The sequence below is a fragment of the Hippopotamus amphibius genome, chromosome 8 (genome assembly GCF_030028045.1).
Source record: "Hippopotamus amphibius kiboko isolate mHipAmp2 chromosome 8, mHipAmp2.hap2, whole genome shotgun sequence".
Classification (NCBI taxonomy): domain Eukaryota; kingdom Metazoa; phylum Chordata; class Mammalia; order Artiodactyla; family Hippopotamidae; genus Hippopotamus; species Hippopotamus amphibius.
The window spans coordinates 45,953,416-45,970,996 of NC_080193.1; the positions used below are offsets into that span (position 1 = coordinate 45,953,416).

The following is a 17,581-nucleotide window of genomic DNA, read 5'->3' on the forward strand; positions in this document are numbered from 1 at the left end:
GACTCCGCTTTCTTCTTTATCTGCTTTGGAGTGTGCTCTGGGAGGAAGCAGATGGAGTTGGAGGGTAACCATCTCCCAGGTACCCCTTGGCATCATCCCTGCTAGGGAGCATGTGGCCAGAGAAGAGGGAGTGAATGTTCATTTTTAAGCTGCAGGCAGAGAGAAAGAAGCCAGGGAGGAAGGCTGAGGGGGAGTCAGGGAGACAGGTCAGGTGAGACTCCAATACAGGTTGAGAAAATCAGGGCGAGAGAATGTTTCAAAAAGCACCTAGTGCATTTTGAATTTAAAAAACATTGTTTTGAAAGGAGGCAATGATTAACACAGTCAGATATCTCCAATATCTACCTGTCTGTCTTCCTCTCTCTCTCTCTCTCCCTCTCTCTCTCTATCATCTCTCCATCTATCCATCTACCTAGTCAGTAAATACTTAAGACATGCCTGTCGAGCACAAGACATCATATTAGAATCTGCAGGCAATGCTGTTAAGGCACCGTATACTATAGTGGGTTGAAAACTGAAACCAGCTATAAAATATTTAAATAACGGTTTAACCCCGAAGCCACAAAGGAAAAGATTGATAAATTTGACTACACAAAAATTTAAGAGTTTTGTACAAGGGGAGAAAATCTTCAGGACAAACTGTAAAGGTATTTGTAATGCATATGATAGACAGGAGACTCATTTCCTTCATTTACATTGCAAGAATCATTGACGGACAGACCCCGAATGAACAGATGTGAATGGGAAGTTCTTAAAAATGAAAGCTGATATGAAAGTGTTCTCCACCTAACTCATAATCAAAGAAATGTAATTCAAAACTTCATTACCCACATCTCAGGTTGGCAAATGTTAAATGCTCGTTACTATCCAGTGCCATGCAGGGTGCGGGGAAACAGACAGCTTCTTACTGCTGGTACCAGTTAACTGGTGCAGCCTTTGTGGAAGGTAGTTTAGGACCACGTCAACATTTAAAATACATATCCCATTTGACCTAGAAATTCCATCCCTAGGAATGAGCTGTATAGGTGTCTTGCACACACACCAAGGTGGACCAGGAAGGATGCTCACAGTGGCAAAGATTGCACACAACCTATTATCCATCAACTGGGGATTGGATAGATAAGTTATGCTGTGTCAAGACTGTGGCATATCATGTAGCCATTAGGAAGAATGAGCTGGAAGTGAAACCATCTCAGTAGAGGACAATGTATCTCTCATTATGACATTACACTGATAAAAATTATATATACTGTATATGGATTATATTAAATTTTATTTTGGAAGTAGACATGTGACACTGGTAACCATTTCTTAAGATCCTATGTGAATGATTGTTCCATCAAGTGAGATAAGAAATGCAGGAGCAGGTCTTTGGATGGAAATCATGAGTCTGTTGACTATTGAGTTTAAAGTACACTTGGGGGACTTCCTAGGTGGCACAGTGGTTAAGAATCTGCCTGCCAATGCAGAGGACATAGGTTGAAGCCTTGGTCCAGGAAGATCTCACGTGCCGCGGAGCAACTACGCCCGTGCACCACAACTATTGAGCCTGCGCTTTAGAGCCCATGAGCCACAACTGTTGAGCCCATGTGCCGCAACTACTGAAGCCCACACACCTAGAACTCGTGCTCTGCAACAAGAGAAGCCATGGCAATGAGGAGCCCACGCACCACAACGAAGAGTAGCCCCTGCTCACCGCAACTAGACAAAGCCCATGTGCAACAATGAAGACCCAACACAGCCAATAAATAAATAAATAAATAAATTTATTAAAAATAATAATAATAAAAAATAAAGTACACTTGGGAAGAGGACTGAGTGGGGTTCTGTACAGAAAGGAAGGCTGCTATTATCTAGTTTATGTTTTCAAATACTATGTGAACTTTTTATTATGTGCATTATTATAGTTTATAATATATAAAATATTTTATAATAGATTCATAATACATTTTATTTTATAATCGCTTATAGATTTTAAATAATATTACATATTAAGACAATACTTGTGCAGTTGGCCCAAGGCCACACGCATGAGAAACATCATTGTATTTTTCCCCCCACAATGGCCAGGACAGGAAGTCTCTCTGATCACCCCTCTGTACCACGTTGTTTCTCTATCTTGTGAAATCTTCTTGTCACTGCGTATTGTTCGTGGAGGCCCCTAGGGAAAACCCCTGTAAAGTGCCTGAGATGTCCGCCCCCCCACCCCCATAACCAACCCACCACCTTGCCTCAAGATACAGCTGCGACAGGAGTTTGTTCAGAATAGTCTCCATTTCTTTATAATGCCAAAATATCAATATGGTCTTGACCAAAGAGAGAATGAATCACTAATTTGGACAATTGTGTGTGTGTGTGTGTCTCCCAAGGTAAGCAGCACAGCTTGATGAGTAGAAGGAGCCCTGAATTAGGCACCAGGGGGCTTGGGTTCTAATCCAGCTCAGCAGTCGACCAGCTGTGTCCTGTGACCTTCACATTGCCCCTTGATCTCTACCACTTGTCTCTAAAATGAAGGAACACAACTAAGTCATGGTCTCTAATGATCCTCGCAGGTCAGACATTCTGGTTTTTCTACATTTCTTTCCAGGCCTCAACTCAACACTTGGCTGTATTTTCTTCCATGTCTATACTTTACCTGTGGAGCCTCCTGTAGGGCTGAGCCTGCAGAAGGCTGAAGTACATGGCTTCCTGGGGTGGAGAGACGGGGCCTTGGAGACAGATACCCTTGGGTTTGAATCCCATTTCTGCTAATCACCGGCTGTGTGGCCTGGAATAAGCCAATTTTCTTCTCTGAGCCTTGGTTTCTCCGTCTATAATGTATTTTCAAGGTGGTGGTACAGATTACAAATGTACCATCTCCATCTTAGGGGCCTGGCATATAATAGGCACTCAATAAAAAGGAAAATTCTTATAATAGCATCAGAAAGTAATGACAGGAGGACAAACGATGCCTACTTCCTTGCCTCCTTCAAGTCGTGTCAAATACCCTTCCTCTGGGCATTTGTGTCCCCACCCCTCTGACTGTGTGTGTCATGTCCTATTGGAATTGTCTGTTGATGCGTCTGTCTCATCCAGAAGACTGTGAAATCCTTGGGGTCCTGAATCCTGACCCCCAGTACCTGGTACAGTGCCTGGCACAGATATAGCTTTGTCAAGTGAGTGTACCCCCCTGGTTACCTGCCCCAGGTAGGCCTGAGAGGCCTGCAGGCTTTGGAGGGAGTTTTGCCTCAGGCCCAAGCTATCCTAGGCCCACATGTTTCAGCTCCGATTGAGCTAACCTAGGAGGGTTCCTGTATGGATGGGGCAGGGAGGGCTCTCTGGGCAAACTGATGTAAGTAGTGACCCCTCTGCCCATGCCTGGTGGGGATTCAGCCATCAGCCAGGAGCCTCAGGGAGAGGCAAGTCTATTCATCCAGGATGTAAAGAGCCATCAGGTGCGCTGGGGAGTGTCTGGAAACGCCACTCAACAGGGAAGGAGGCTCATTTTTAATTAATTGCAGCCTCTTTTATCAATGACAGCAGGGGCCACAATCAGCATCACAGAATCGCTTTAATTGCCTCTGAGAACTCTCCACCCTTCAGGTGCCCTCAGCAGGCCCAGGAAACCCCAACGGGCCCTCCTGTTCAGGCCAATTGCACAGCTCCTCAGTGGTTCCCACAGGTCAAACCCAAGCTTCTCTCTCCCCCAAACTGCCCTCTGTTTTGATGACTAGCACAGCTGCACTGCTGGGTACCCCAGCCAGGAACCCAGGAATCAGGCTGGGGTCCACCCTCCTCTCCAGGCATTGAGGGCCCAACCCGTGCCCCTTGGCCCTGTTCCAGGCCTCGTCCTCTCTCAGCTGGGCTGCTGTGCCAGTCTCCTCACTGCTCTTGTCCACTAAATGTCCAGCCACCGTCCATCTCACCCAGCTCTCTCTCTCTAGAGCACCTTCCCTCTGCCCTCACTCCCCTAAGCTGACTTTAGTCATCCTCCCAGCCCTGGGGGGACTTTTTCGGGAAGCCGCCCAGGATCTCCATCACTCCCAGTGGTTCCTTGTCCTCCTCTGGGTCCTTGAACCCCGTATTGGATGGCCTAGTTGTCTGTTGATGGTTCTGTCTCCCCAGATGGACCAAGAGCTCTTGAGGGTCTGGCTGCAGGTTGCCTCCATCCCCGTGCCCCACAACTGTCGCGGGGTCTGACATGTACCATGTGCCCGGCAGGGTATGTTCATGGCAGACAGAGCCGGAGGAGAGCGATAGCATCCGGCAAGGAAAAGGAGGGCTGTCAAGTGCTGGGGGCACCTCCTGATGCCAGTGGCCGTGGGGCTCACAGAGACCCTGGGTGAGCACCTGCTGGTGTGGGATGTGCTGCCCTGCTCCCCCGCCTCCCTAGACCACTGGCCACCCTCAGGCCTGCCTTGGGTGGGGTGACTTTTCAGGGGCTCTGGTCCTCTGGTACCCAGACCTCACTTCACAGATGGCATAACCCCAAGACTGTTTGCATGAAGGCCCCCTCTTGGCTCTTTTCTGACCTCTCTGGCCAGCCCTTGAAGAAAGCTCCTCGTTGGGGAGTCCTCCATGCACAAACAGTTGGAGATGCTGGGGGGGCTTGGAAACGGCCTAGTCCCACCCCACCTTTTCCAAACAAGGAAATGGGTGCTGGAGGGGAAGGACCTGGCTGGAGGTCACCAGTTAATATTTGACTGAGTAGAGACTAGGACTCAGGTCCCCTAACTAGTTTGGTGCTTTTTCTACTGTAGAATCTTCAGTTTTCCCCAAGCTCTTCAGAAGTTCCATCGGAAGTTCTTCCATCAAACCTGCTGTGATAACCCCCTCCTCCTGCCCAGATTCTTCACCCTGGGGTATGGGCACAGGAAGGGACTGGCAGAGATGGGGAAGGACATACACTTCGGGTCAGCCTTGGATTTGGGCTATTAGCCCTGCTGCATACCAGCTTGCTGGTGGCCCTGGGCAAATAAGCTAACCTCTCTGAGCTTCTCCGTAAAATGGGAGCTATAGAATCTCATGCGATGGTTCTGAAAAATGAATGTATTTAAAGAAACTCACGCAGTACCAGTTCACAGTGAGTGCTTCATGAATGGGAGTTTCCCAGCCTCCTAAGGGTGCTGACCTGAACCCGCCCTTTTGAAAGGCTTCTGTCCAGGACCAGCGGTAGATTGGTTATTACTGGGCATCAGGAGGAGGGGACGAGGAGAGAGTTTCGTGGAGCCCCGAACCCGGCACAGGTAAAGGGGGTGTATTTCTTCCGAGCGAACGGTGGGCTGGATCCGGCCCTGGAGGCTTTGCGGGGACCCACAGCCTCTGTAGGTCGGCCAAGGCAGAGCCGGGCAGAGACCGAGACTGGCGCCTGGCGAGCTGAGCGCGGCCTACAGCGCCCCCTCGTGCCCTCAGCGAGAAGGCGGTCTCCCCAACCGCGGCCGGGTCTGCAGGTAAATGCCCCCCAGGCCTTGTGCTCTGCACGAAGCAGGGTCCAGCCGATCACGCGAAGGGAGAGGCAGCCAGGTTATGCTTGTGGGGCAGGAGGCTTGAAACCCACCCTTTCCCAGACTGTTCTCTGGTCTTAGCCCTGCCAGCACCTGCAAAGGTCAGTTCATTGCCTGGTGTTTACCGAGTTCTTGGAGTGTCACCAAGCCTGCGGTACCAAGCACCTACTATGCTCCACAGTGCATCGGCTGTGTTCTTCCCAGCCCCAAACAAACAGGGGCAGAGGGCCAGAGAGGAGCTCCCATCAGCTTGTTGGAGGACTCCAATCAGAAAATCCAGAAAAATGCCATTTTAACATGCATTTTAACACACACACAAATTTCATTTGATATTTTGTGTGCATTTAGCTGGGAGACACCATACAGCTGTTTTGGTATGTGTTCATTAAGATTTTACCATACAGGGCTTCACTGGTAGCATAGTGGTTAAGAATCCGCCTGCCAATGCAGGGGACACGGGTTCGATGCCTGGTCCGGGAAGATCCCACATACCATGGAGCAACTAAGCCCTTGTGCAACTACTGAGCCCGTGCTCTAAAGCCTGCGAGCCACAACTACTGAGCTCAAGTACTGCAACTACTGTAGCCCACGAGCCTAGAGCCCATGCTCTGCAACAAGAGAAGCCACCGCAATGAGAAGCCCATGCACTGCAATGAAGAGTAGCCCCCACTCTCTCTGCAGCAGCAGAAGGCCCTGCGCAGCAAAGAAGACCCAACGCAGCCAAAAAATAAAAATAAAGTTATTTAAAAAAAAAAAAGATTTTACTATACAGATTTGGGGAGGGGGTAGGGAAGGAATCCCAACCTGGCCTTGGGCCTGGGGGCCTTCAGAGCAGAGACCCCTCTGGCCCCCACATTCTTGGGCCAGCCCAACCCATCACTCTGTGCTGATGTGTTCACTCCTGGTTTCCCTCATGAACCCTGACCTCAGGGGTCAGGAACTGGGTGTTTTCTCTTTGTGTCAGTGGCTCCCAGCACAGCAACTCACACATAGAAGGGACAGGTAAATGCCAGATTACAGGGGCAAATGCAAGTATGAGATGGTGAGGCTGGGAACAAGGTTGTGACATGTGGAAGGAAAAGAGAGGGGCAGTACTGGATTAAGCACAGAGGGGGCCCTCGTTAAAAACACCCCTAAACTCTCCTGGTAGGACATTAAACCTTTGGCACTCATTCATGTATTACAGCCCCCAATTTTGCTGGTCCTGCAGGAAACGGACTTGACCAGGAGGTGAGTACTGGGATGCAGTGGTGCCTGGGGGGCAGCATGGGAGTCAGGGCACGAAGGCTCAGCGAAAGGGTGTCCAGCAGGGCGTACAGGCGGAGGTCCACTTGCCTCTGTCACCAGACGCAGCTGGTTTAAACCGAGCCTCTGCCTCTTGCTAGCTGTGTGACCTTGAACCGACAGTTCCTCGTCTGTACCGTGGTCCCCGGAATTCCTACCTTGCAGATTGTTCTGAAGATAAGTGAGAATGTGTGCCTGGCACAGAGGGAACCCTCAACAATGGTTGCCCAACTACTCCTAATGTTTCCAATCGAGGTGGCAGTGCAGCCCTCCCCACCCCAGCTTCAGATCTTTCTCCCTTATGCCCCCAGAACGCATTCCTCCCCCAGCCCCACTCAGCGGCTGACCTTGGCTCAGGCGCTCTGAGAAAATAGAAACAATCAGATGAGAATGCCTTCGTCCCTCATCTTGCCACTGCCAAATCCATCAGCTTCTGCATCTTTATTCAGATTTTTACCTTCCTTTGTGCTATCATAGAAGAACTATTCCCGCATCCACCAATGGCTCAGAATTCTCTAGTCCTCGTACGGACCTGGCTCCTTAAATCATGCCCTCCCTCCTGAATTATTAATTTCTCCCTTTCTACTGGGTCATTCCCATCAGCATACAAACAGGACTTTATCTTGTTATAAAAAATAAAGTCCTCCCCTATACCCCACCTGTTTCCCTCCAGCTGAAGCCCCATTTCTCTTCACAGACACACAGCAAAGGTGTTCTCTGGACCCTGGACCCCTGTCCTCCCAGGCACCTGTGCACCAGCGACACACAGTGACACAGAGGGAGACTGGGACAGAAAGTCTGGGCTCAGGAGGGGAAGGTTCTGGACTTCTGATGATGCATATTGTGCTTTTATTATTTACTTTAAATAACTGTTTCTTTTCTGCTTATAAATATGCACTCATGGCAGACAACCACCAAGTCATGGAAAAATATAAAAAAAGAAAAGAAAAAGTCATCATAATTCTACTGCCAAGCAGAGGTATTTTGGTGTGTTTCCTTCCAATTTTTTTCCCCTAAGCATTCACCTTTTAAATGTGTATAAATATATATTCTGTGCACCATGCCCTGTGCTCAGCAGTGGGACTAGAGCAAGACAGCTCCTGCCTTCAGAGCAGAGAGAGGCAATGAACAGTTCTCTGAAACTGTGCTGAGTGCCATTGTGCTGGCTGAATCCAGGTGTGTGGGGCTCAGAGGAAATGGGGATGAATGACCGCCACTGTTCTGAGGGACTGAATGAAGTTCCTGAGGCTGCAGAGTAAATGTGGGCTCGGTGGCAAGTGGTGACTCACAAGGCGGATGACCAGGGAGTGGGTACTTCTTGTAATGGCAGCGGGTGGTCTTTGACGGGTTTGAAACATGGGAAGTGACAAGAGCTAAGGTCACTCTGGCTGTTTTGGGTGCATGGCAAGGAAGGAGCAAGACTGAAGGGGGAGAGAATAGTGAAAGGCTAGTGCCATCATCCAGGCCGCTGTTGCTGTGGCTCGGGACATGCTGGGGGGAGGTGGGTAAGTGGACACACCCCAGAAGCATCTGAGGGAAAACTCAGGGGTCTTTGGTGCTTGATTGAATCTGGGGTAGGCATGGCGAGGACGAAGGAGGAAACTTTTTATTAAATTGTGGTTCCTTCTGTACATACTATTTTATAACTTCTAAACATTCTTTTATAACCTCTGTACATACTTTATTTTAAAATATCAGGTGTACTGCCTCATATTCTTAATATCCTCTGTAATGTGGTTTATAATGGTTGAATAATCTGTAATTACAAGCTATGTACATCATTTAGTTAACCAATACCCTCTTGCTGGCTATTGGCTAGTTCCAACTTTTCTTTAGAAGAGAAGAAATCCCAGCTCATGGGGGAAAGGACATTGCACTTGTTTTATTGCATTTGGTAGATACTGCATTTTTTACAAATTGAAGTTTGTGGCAACCTTGTATTGTCAGATGATAGTTAGCATTTTTTAGCAATAAAATATTTTTAATTAAGGTACAAACATTGTGTGGAGGAGTCAAGATGGCAGAAGAGGAGGACATGAAGTTTGCCTTTCCTCACAAATACATCAAGAATACATAAATACAATGGAATATTACTCAGCCATAAAAAGGAATGAAATTGAGTTATTTATAGTGAGGTGGATGGACCTAGAGACTGTCATACAGAGTGAAGTAAGCCAGAAAGAGAAAAACAAATACTGTAAGCTAACTCATATATATGGAATCTGAAGAAATGGTACTTGATGAATGCAGTGACAGGGCAAGAATAAAGATGCAGATGTAGAGAATGGACTTGAGGACATGGGGGGAGGGGGGCAAAGGGGAAGCTAGGATGAAGTGAGAGAACAGCACTGACATATATACACTACCAAATGTAAAATAGTTAGTTAGTGGGAAGCTGCTGCATAACACAGGGAGATCAACTCGATGAGTGGTGGTGACTTAGAGGGCTGGGATAGGGAGGGTGGGAAAGAGTCATGAGATGGAGGGGATATGGGGATATATGTATAAATACAGCTGATTCACTTTGTTGTACAGCAGAAACTGGCACAACAGTGTAAAGCAATTATACTCCAATAAAGAGCTTGAAAAAAAAAGAATACATCTATGAATGGAACATTTCTCACAGATCACCTGCTGAACACTAGCAGAGGAACTCAGATGCCTAAAAGGACAAGAAAAATCCCCACACAACTGGGTAGGACAAAAAGAAAGAAGAAAGGAAGAAGAAAGAAAGAAAGAAAGAAAGAAAGAAAGAAAGAAAGAAAGAAAGAAAGAAAGAAAGAAAGGAAGGAAGGAAGGAAGGAAGGAAGGAAGGAAGGAAGGAAGGAAGGAAGAAAGAGAGAAAATGGGAAGGGACTAGCACCCCTGGGGGGGAGCTGAAGGAGAGGAGAGGTTCCTGCACTCAGAGAAGCCCCCTCACAGCGGGGGGATCAGCTGGGACAGAGAGGGACCTTCAAGGGATCAGAGGGGAGTGCAGCAACCGGTCTGTGGAAGGCAGGATGGGGTAGGACCTCAGTGCGTGGTCCATGCCACAGCCCTGCGCACCCCAGCCTGAGTCATATGTCTCCTGGTGCAGAGGGAGACTGGGTGTTGGAAAGTGGAGTGTGGAGAGTGGACCCAGGGAGGGGACAGCTGTTGGCTGTGAGGGGACAGCCTGAAGGGAGGGGACAGGGGAGCTCCACAACTGGGAAAGTTTGCAGAGGAAGCCTGGGCAACCATAGAAACAAGATGCCATTGTTGAGTGGAACACAAGGTGCAGGGCTGCCATTGCAACCCCCTTCCATACCCACTGGCCCCTGCCTCTGTGGGCACTGGGAGGGGCACCCATCTGAGCAGTCTCGCCATCACGCCCCTCAAGCCAAGGCCTCCTTTGGCCAGGCAGGCCTCAGTGGCCCTGGATGCCACCACTGCCAGGGCCTCCAGGGGAGTCATCCCTGGGTGCCCCAGTCTGAGACAGGTGTCCACCAATGCTGGCGGGGGCTGGGTGCTAAAGCTTGGGGTTAGGAGAGCAGACCCAGGTAGAGGACTGCTCTTGGATGCACAGAGACTGCCTGAGGGGACAGGAGTGAGGAGCTCCATGGCCAGGAATGCTCTTAGGGGAAGCATGGTGTGCCTTGGAAACAAGGCATCGTTCGTCATTATTGAGGGGCACACAGGGGGCAAGGCCGCCAACGTGGACACTCTTTCCACATGCCAGCCCCCACCTCCACAGACACTGGGAGGGACTCCTACCAGAGCGAGCATGCCCCAGTCTGTCACAAACTCCTGCTGGCCTCTGCTGCTGCGGCCACTAGAGGTGGATCCCATCAGAGCGAGCATGTGCTCCAGTCGTGGCTGCCTTTTCCCTCCCCTGCCTGAGTGAGCACATGCTCCCCCCCACCCCCAGGGTCTGTTGCTGCTTTTTGCCCCTCCCACCTAAGTGAGCAAGCACCCCAGTCAGTTCTGCCTTCACCCCCTATGAGCTGGGCAGGAACAGATGCTGGAGGGTGGTGCACAAGTAGACGTGGGGCCAAACCAAAGCTGATCCTCGGGGCTTGTGTGACTAAGAAAGAGGGAGGGAAATCTCTGTGTGTAACTGCACAAGCCACAGACTAAACCCCCATGATCGACTTGGGAAATCCAGTGTCTGCGGAGTATCTGAATGGACAATGAGTGCTCCCACAACTGAGACCAGTCTAGCTTTAGCAGCTGTGAACTTTGGGGGCAAGTACACATGGGAGTTGGGCTAGGACAGTCTGAGCTACCCCCACAGTGCCCACAGTGGGTCCAGAGACCTACCTAGAGGTTTTAGGGGGTCTTCTGGGGAGATGGGATTAGCTATGGCTCATTATAGGGGCAAGGACACTGATAGCAGAGGCCCCAGGAAAAATTATTATTTTATTTTTTTATTTTATTTAAAACTTTATTTTTATTTTTCTATTTTTAAATTTTATTTCCCTTTTTGGTTGTTTTCTGTTTTTTGCTTTTTTTCTTTGCTTGTTTGTTTTTTTGAGTTTTTTCTTTTTTCTTCTGGTTTTTGTTTGTTGTTTATTTCTTTTGGTTGTTTTGTGTGTTTGGTTTTTGTTTTCTTTGCTTTTCTTTTTAGTATGCTTTCTGTTTTTGTTTTTGTTAGTAGTTTGGTTTCTATTGTTTGTTTTGGTTTTGGGGTTCTTTGTTGTTTTCTAAGATTTTTGTGTTTGTTTTTTGTTTGTGTATTTTTTGTTTGTTTTGATTTTGGTTTTTTTATATAATTTTTTTCAGTTTTGTTTGTTTTTACTTTGTTTTGTTATTTGTCTTGGATTTTGTTTGTTTGTTTACTTTTCCTTTTCCCTTTTTTTGGCCACACCACATGTCTTCTGGGTCTTGGTTCCCTGGCTGGGGGTTGAGCCTGAGCCCCTGGGGTGGGAGCACTGTGTCCCAGCCCCAGGGATATTAATCAGCATGAGCTCTCCTAGAGGTCCCCATCTTGGCATCAAGGAGTGGCTCCACCCAACTGCCTGTAAGCCCCAGTGCAGGACACCTCAGGCCAAACAACAAGCAAGACAGGAACACAGCCCCACCCATCAGCAGACAGGCTGCGTAAAGTCATACTAAGCTCACAGACACCCCAAAACACACCCCCTGATGTGGCCCTGCTCATCAAAGGGACAAGACTCAACTCTACCCACCAGAGCATAGGCATCAGTCCATCCCACCAGGAAGCCTACACAAGCCCTTGGACCAACCTCACCCATCAGCGGGCAGACACCAGAAGCAAGAGGAACTATGACCCTGCAGCCTGCAGAAAGGAGACCACAAACACAGTAAGTCAGACAAAGTGAGATGACAAAGAAATATGTTGCAGATGAAGGAGCAAGGTAAAAGCTTACAAGAACAACTAAATGAAGAGGAAATGGACAATCTATCAGAAAAAGAATTCAGAGTAATGATAGTAAAGATGATCCAAGATCTTGGAAATAGAATGGAGGCACAGATTGAGAAGGTACGAGAAATCTTTAACAAGGACCTAGAAGAACTAAAGAACAAATAGAGATGAACAACACAATCAATGAAATGAAAAATACACTAGAAGGAATCAACAGCAGAATAACTGAGGCAGAAGAATAGATAAGACAAAATGGTGGAAATAACTGCCATAGGACAGAATAAAGAAAAAAGAATGAAAAGAAATGAGGACAGTCTCAGAGACCTCTGGGACAACACTAAACACACCAACATTCAAATTATAAGGGTCCCAGAAGAAGAAGAGAAAGAGAATGGGTCTGAGAAAATATTTGAAGAGATTATAGTCAGAAACATCCCTAACATGGGAAAGGAAATAATCAGTCACTTTCAGGAAGCACAGAGAGTCCCATACAAGATAAACCCAAGGAGAAACATACCAAGACATATTAATCAAACTAACAAAAATTAAATACAAAGAAAAAATATTAAAAGCAGCAAGGGAAAAGCAACAAATAGCATACAAGGGAATCTCAATAAGGTTATCAGCTGATTTTTTTCAGCAGAAACTCTGCAGGCCAGAAGGGAGTGGCATGGTATATTTGAAGTGCTGAAAGGGAAAAACCTGTAACCAAGATTACTCTACCCAGCAAGGATCTCATTCAGATTCAGCAGAGAAATCGAAAGCTTTACAGAAAAGCAAAAGCTGAGAGAATTCAGCACCATCAAACCAGCTTTACAACAAATGCTAAAGGAACTTCTCTAGGCAGGAAACACAAAAGAAGAAAAAGACCTACAAAAACAAACCCCAAACAATAAGGAAATGGCAATAGGAATGTACATATTTATAATTACCTTAAATGTAAATGAATTCAGTACTCCAACCAAAAGACACAGGCTTACTGAATGGATACAAAAACAAGACCCATATATATGCTGTCTACAGGATACCCACTTCAGACCTAGGGGCACATACAGGCTGAAAGTGAGGGGATGGAAAAAGATATTCCATGCAAATGCAAATCAAAAGAAATCTGGAATAGCAATACTCATATCAGACAAAATAGACTTTAATATAAAGACTGTTATAAGAGGCAAGGAAGGACACTACATAATGATTAAGGGACCAATCCAAGAAGAAAACCCAACAATTGTAAATATATATGCACCCAACATAGGTGCACCTCAGTATATAAGGGAAATGCTAATAGCCACAGAAGGGAAAATTGACCGTAACATAATAATAGTGGGGGAATTTAACACATCACTTACACTTAAAAGGATAGATCATCCAGACATAAAATTAATAAGGAAATACAAGTCTTAAATGACACATTAGACCAGATAGACTTAACTGACATTTATAGGACATTCCATCTGAAAGCAGCAGAATACACTTTCTTCTCAAGTGCACATGGAACATTTTCCAGGATAGATCATATCTTGGATCACAAATCAAGCCTCAGTAAATTTAAGAAAATTGAAATCATATCAAGCATCTTTTTCAACCACAACACTATGAGATTAGAAGTCAATTAAAGGAAAAAAACTGTAAAAAACACAAACATGTGGAGGCTAAACAGTATGTTACTAAATAAGCAATGGATCACTGAAGAAATCAAAGAGGATATCAAAAAATACCTAGAAACAAATGACAATGAAAACACAACATCCAAAACCTATGGGATGCAACAAAAGCAGTTCTAAGAGGGAAGTTTATAGCAATACAATCCTACCTCAAGAAACAAGAAAAACTGCAAATAATCAATCTATCCTTACACCTAAAGCAACTAAAGAAAGAAGAACAAACAAAACCCAAAGTTAGTAGAAGGAAAGAAATCATAAAGATCAGAAAAGAAATATATGTAATAGAGATGAAGAAAACAACAGCAAAGATCAATAAAACCAAAAATTGATTCTTTGAGAAGATAAAAAAAAAAAAATTGATAAACCTTTAGCCAGACTCACCAAGAAAAAAAGGGAGAGGATTCAAATCAATAAAATTAGAAATGTAAAAGGAGAAGTTACAGTGGACACCACAGAAATACGAAGGATCATAAGTGATTACTACAAGCAACTATATGCCAATAAAATGGACAATCTAGAAGAAATGGGTAAATTCTTAGAAAGATACAATCTTCCAAGACTGAACCAGGAAAAAACAGAAAATATGAACAGACAAATAACAAGTACTGAAATTAAAACTGTGATTAAGTATTTCCAACAAACAAGAGCCCAGGGCCAGATGGCTTCACAGGCAAATTCTATCAAACATTTAGAGAAGAGTTGGCACCTACCCTTCTGAAACTCTTCCAAAAAATTGCAGAGAGGAACACTCCCAATCTCATTCTACGAGGCCACCGTCACCCTGATACCAAAACCAGACAAAGATATCACAAAAAAAGAAAATTACAGGCTGATATCACTGGTGAACAAAGATGCAAAAATCCTCAACAAAATACTAGCAAACTAAATCCAACAATACATTAAAAGGATCATACACCATGATCTAGTGGGATTTATCCCAGGGATGCAAGGATTCTTCAGTATATGCAGATCAATGTGATACACCACATTAACAAATTGAAGAATAAAGACCATATGATCATTTCAACAGATGCAGAAAAATCCTTTGACAAAGTTCCACACTATTTATGATAAAAACTCTCCAGAAAGTGGGCCTAGTGGGAAACCTACCTGAACATAATAAAGGCCATCTATGACAAACCTACAGCTAACATCATACTCAATGGTGAAAAGCTGAAAGCATTTCCTCTAAGATCAGGAACAAGACAAGAATGTCCACACATGCCACTTTTATTCAACATACTTTTGGAAGTCCTAGCCATGGATATCAGAGAAGAAAAAGAAATAAAGAATCCAGATTGGAAAAGAAGACTGTTTACAGATGACATCATACTATACATCAAAAATCCTAAAAATGCTACTAGAAAACTGCTAGAGCCCATCAATGAGTTTGGTAAAGTTGCAGGATACAGAATTAATACACAGAAATTTCTGACATTCCTATACACTAACAATGAAAAGTCAGAAAGAGTGTTAAGGAAATAATCCCATTTACCATTTCATCAAAAGAATAAAATACCTAAGGAGGCAAAAGACCTGTACTCAAAAAACTATAAGATACTGATGAAAGAAATCAAAGATGACACAAACAGATGGAGAGATATACCATGTTCTTGGATTGGAAGAATCAATATTGTGAAAACGAGTATAGCAACCCATAGCAACCTACAGATTCAGTGCAATCCCTATCAAATTACTAAGGGCATTTTTCACAGAGGTAGAACAAAAAAATTTACACTTTGTATGGAAACACAAAAGACCCAGAATAGCCAAAGCAATCTTCAGGAAGGAGGGAGCTGGAGGAATCAGTTCCCTAACTTCAGACTATACTATAAAGCTACAGTTATCAAAACACTATGGCATTGGCACAAAAACAGAAATATAGACCAATGGAACAGCATAGGAAGGCCAGAGATAAACCCATGCACCTATGTCCACCTAATCTATGACAAGGGAGGCAAGAATACACAATGGAGAAAAGACAGTGTCTTCAATAAGTGGTGCTGGGAAAACTGGACAGCTACATATAAAAGAATGAAATTAGAACACTCCCTAACACCATACGCAAAAATAAAATCAAAATGGATTAAAGACCTAAAGGTAAGGCTGGATACTATAAAACTCTTAGAAGGATTTTTTTTGTGGCAGCAAGACCCGCAAATAAAGGGGAGCGCCGGGGCTGTGGCAGGAGGACAAGCGTGGGGGGCCGGCGGCAGCGTACTCAGGCGGCCTGAGCAGCGAGCGGGCAGCGCGGGGTCGGCCTATGTGACTGGGCGGCGCCGGCACAGCCCTCGTGCGGAGAGGATTCAGGATGACCAACGAGGAACCGCTTCCCAAAAAGGTTCGACTGAGTGAAAGAGACTTCAAAGTTATGGCACGAGACGAATTAATTCTAAGGTGGAAACAATATGAAGCATATGTGCAGGCTTTGGAGGGCAAGTACACAGATCTTAACTCTAATGATGTAACTGGCTTAAGGGAATCTGAAGAAAAACTAAAGCAACAACAACAAGAATCTGCACTCAGGGAAAACATTCTTGTAATGCCACTAGCGACCAAGGAGCAAGAGATGCAAGAGTGTACTACACAAATCCAGTACCTCAAGCAAGTCCAACAGCCTAGTGATGCCCAACTGAGATCAACAATGGTAGACCCAGCGATCAACTTGTTTTTCCTAAAAATGAAAGGTGAACTGGAACAGACTAAAGACAAACTGGAACAAGCCCAAAATGAACTGAGTGCCTGGAAGTTTACGCCTGATAGGTAAACAAATCATACTCCCCAGTCAAGACTTCCCTGACAGTCCCACAACAAGAAAGCTGTGGTGGGACAGCCAAGTACTCGTTTCCACACCAAGACTCAGACTTTTTGAGCCAAAAAGCCACATTCCTATACTATCCAGCTTGTAATGGTTAATGTAAAACTTACCAGAGGAACCTTGTGTTTCAGCTTTTTTCTCTTCCCTCTCCCCTTGCTTCAGAGGCCTGCTGGCGTCGGACTATTCTGAAGTGGCCACCTCCGAAAAATTCCCCTTCTAGAACATGTAGACACTTGAGAAATGTTTCTGTTTGAAGAAAATAGAGGGAGAAACAGAAGTCTTAAGTCTGTGGCACACTGTGTCTTCAGACAGTTTGGAGGAATGAAAACCTAGAGATTTAAAATCGTGAATTGAACATATAAAATTCCAGTAAAATGTAAAGATGCAATATGCCTCTCTCTTAACCTTGAGCATAGTGACTTAGAGACACTGTATATCAGTTTTGCCAATAAGACTGTGGACTTCGTGATTGTTGTTGAACTTCTGGGTTGAAACTCAAATAAGGTGAATTTTGCCTTTAAAGGGTTTATTTGCTAAGAACCAACTTAATAGTCGTGAGAGAATTAAATAATAGATGTCAGTACAAGTAGTTCATATATTTAACCATTAAGTTTGGGGCTCCATATTACTCGATTGAGCCTTAAATCAATGTGGTTTTACTCAATGGTTTGTTCTTTGAATGGTTGCTAATACTGTAGATAACCTTTTGAGGACTGCAGAAACATGAAGGTGTGGTATCAAACTTGAGGTTTTAACTGTTTGAAGCATTATAAACATTCATTTCACGACTAGATTGTATAAGGATATTGGTTGTGATGAGACTCACTGCGTTATTTTTTTCAGTAGTGAAATTTATTAAATCCCCACTCCATTCAACAGGCACATGTTGAAAGAGCATTGTCGTTGGTGTTAACGGGGGAATGTGTTCCTTCATTGTATTTGGGCCTCTTGTATTGCACTCTTGACATTAAATTAAACGTGCCTTGAA

General features: G+C 45.1%; 1 protein-coding gene across 1 annotated transcript; it reads left to right on the forward strand.

Moving 5' to 3' along the window:
• Positions 1–16,018: 16,018 nt before the first annotated feature.
• Positions 16,019–16,571, forward strand: LOC130859353 (pre-mRNA-splicing regulator WTAP-like). Its single transcript, XM_057746692.1, has one exon. The coding sequence runs from the start codon at positions 16,087–16,089 to the stop codon at positions 16,540–16,542; it is 456 nt and encodes a 151-aa protein (XP_057602675.1). The 5' UTR covers positions 16,019–16,086; the 3' UTR covers positions 16,543–16,571.
• Positions 16,572–17,581: the final 1,010 nt, after the last annotated feature.